At 39.8% G+C, this 2,500-nt stretch overlaps 1 protein-coding gene across 1 annotated transcript in view; it reads right to left on the bottom strand.

Moving 5' to 3' along the window:
- The window catches only part of LOC125035148 (serine/threonine-protein kinase Nek8-like), a 31,143-nt gene that overhangs the window by 436 nt on the left and 28,207 nt on the right, over positions 1-2,500 (bottom strand). Inside the window, exon 24 of the mRNA XM_047627347.1 lies at positions 815-978. Coding sequence (XP_047483303.1) covers positions 815-978 — 164 coding nt within the window. The remainder of the gene's footprint in view (positions 1-814; positions 979-2,500) is intronic.

The raw sequence follows: 2,500 nt of genomic DNA, 5'->3' as shown, positions 1-2,500 counted from the left end.
AACATTGTCTTTTGAAAGTGAGAGAGAGAGAGAGAGAGAGAGAGAGAGAGAGAGAGAGAGAGAGAGAGAGAGAGAGAGAGAGAGAGAGAGAGAGAGAGAGGGAGAGAGAGAGAGGGAGAGAGAGAGAGAGAGAGAGAGAGAGAGAGAGAGAGAGAGAGAGACAGAGAGAGAGAGAGAGAGAGAGAGAGAGAGGGAGGGAGAGAGAGAGAGAGAGGGAGAGAGAGAGAGAGAGAGAGAGAGAGAGAGAGAGAGAGAGAGAGAGAGAGAGAGAGAGAGAGAGAGAGAAGAGAGAGAGAGAGAGAGAGAGAGAGAGAGAGAGAAGAGAGAGAGAGAGAGAGAGAGAGAGAGAGAGAGAGAGAGAGAAAGAGAGAGAGAGAGAGAGAGAGAGAGAGGAGAGAGAGAGAGAGAGAGAGAGGAGAGAGAGAGAGAGAGAGAGAGAGAGAGAAGAGAGAGAGAGAGAGAGAGGAGAGAGAGAGAGCAGATAGAGAGAGCGAAGAGCGAGAGAGAGAGAGAGAGGGAGAGAGAGAGCAGCAGAAGAGAGAGAGAGCGAGAGAGAGAGAGAGAGGCGAGAGAGAGAGAGAGAGAGAGAGAGAGAGAAGAGAGAGAGAGAGAGAGACGAGAGAGAGAGAGAGGCGAGGGGGGAGAGCGAGGAGAGAGAGAGAGCGAGAGAGAGAGAGAGAGAGAGAGAGAGAGAGAGAGAGAGAGAGAGAGAGAGAGAGAGAGAGACAGACATATAGACTGACAGCCAGACAGACAGACAGACAGACAAAGACATTCAAACAGACAGTTATGGTTGTGGACGAATCCTACTAACCTTTGCAAGTTTCTTAGCCTCCTGTTCGATCTTGTCACTAATGGGGGGCGCCTCTCCCTTGCCCCTTGGCTGCTGAACCATCGCGTTTTTCCTCTTGGGCGGAGGTTTCGCATCATGCGCAGAGATAGGTACAAAGGGTGACCTTGCTGGCTCCATCGAGGGGTCTGTGTAGGTAAGGTCACATAAGGTCAGAAGGTCACAGCACAAGAGTGATCATTTAGCACTTTTCTAGATATAAAGTCAATTTGTGGGAAATATTTTGGGGTACAATGCGGTTACAGTCTACGGGAGAAAACCCACGTTTTGGTTACAGTTTCCCCATGCAACGGGACAAGTTGAAAATAATGCAAAGACAGAGAGTATTTTTTTTTTTTTTTCAAAAGATAATCCAAGCCACAGAATAATTTAAGTCAAAGTCAACAAAAAAAGTTACTTACCACTTCAAGGCATACCAGAAAAGACGAGTAAAGAAAAATGAAAGGAAAAAAAAAAAAAAAAATTAAGTCGAAGGCACAAAAGTAATCATCCAAGGACACGCAAGTGGTTAATTCAACAGCAACTGGTAGTCACTTAACGCCTTAAGGAACCTCACTATATTTAATTACATTTCGGTAAAGTTTATGTGTACTAATAATATTCTAAATTCCTTCAAATTATTGTGATGTTTTATTGTGCTACCACCATGTAACCACGTCAAGTATTTTAAGGTGTGCGAGATTTAGGTAGAAATATGCACATGTATTGTATTATATCTTTGGGTATGTGAAAAGATAATATACCCATGTCGTGAATACTTAGGACAGTACATATGCAAGCACATACTTATGTAATATAAATGCCTAAGGCCTACATACATCCTGTGTATAAGTGCATGTGTACGTGTGCATTTGTATGCGTATTTATTTGTATATGTATGTACACACACACGCACATACATACACACAGAAACAACCACACGTGTAATTATATGCATACACACAGAGGTACATCATAAACACATACACAAAAAGATAGAGAGAAAGCGAGAGAGTGTTGATATACAAAAAGCGAAAAGCGTAATAAAAAACAAAACTGGCATGACGGAGATTTTTTCGTTCACGCATCTATACACATACACCAAAATCCATGTACACATATCAAGATTCATTTCAATACCGTGGTATAAGATATAAAAAACACTTATCTGCTTATCTTTATTCTTGGTGTAACATTGATTATAGAAAAACAATAAAAATACAACAAGATATTTAAAGTGAAAAGATTTTGACAGCATTTAGTTTAAGGGCAAAAACAAAAAAGAAAGATACAGTTGGCTACAAAATCAGTAAAAGAAAACACTACAACTACAGCATATCAAGATCGTCAGCACACGACAAACTACAGCATACAGCTTGGCAAAAAGATACTCAATAGCTGGCCACGACAAAAACATATATATCTAAAAAAAAATATCTTCATTTAAATTTTCTAAAAACTAGAATGAGAAAATATATTCTTTTAAAAAAACTGCGGGTCATTACAACAGTTTTTTTTATATATAGAGATGGAATTAAGAAAATAATGACTACGACAGAACTGCTGCCATGGAAGAAAAGCGAATAAGAAATATGAGATCAAGGGAATAATAAAGATAAAGGATAAATTCACTAGTAATAATAATAAGAATCTACCTACTGTAAGGATAAC

Source organism: Penaeus chinensis, chromosome 19, assembly GCF_019202785.1.
Source record: "Penaeus chinensis breed Huanghai No. 1 chromosome 19, ASM1920278v2, whole genome shotgun sequence".
NCBI lineage: Eukaryota > Metazoa > Arthropoda > Malacostraca > Decapoda > Penaeidae > Penaeus > Penaeus chinensis.
Note: the sequence above shows the minus strand (reverse complement) of the source record. Positions and strands in the feature narration are given on the sequence as shown.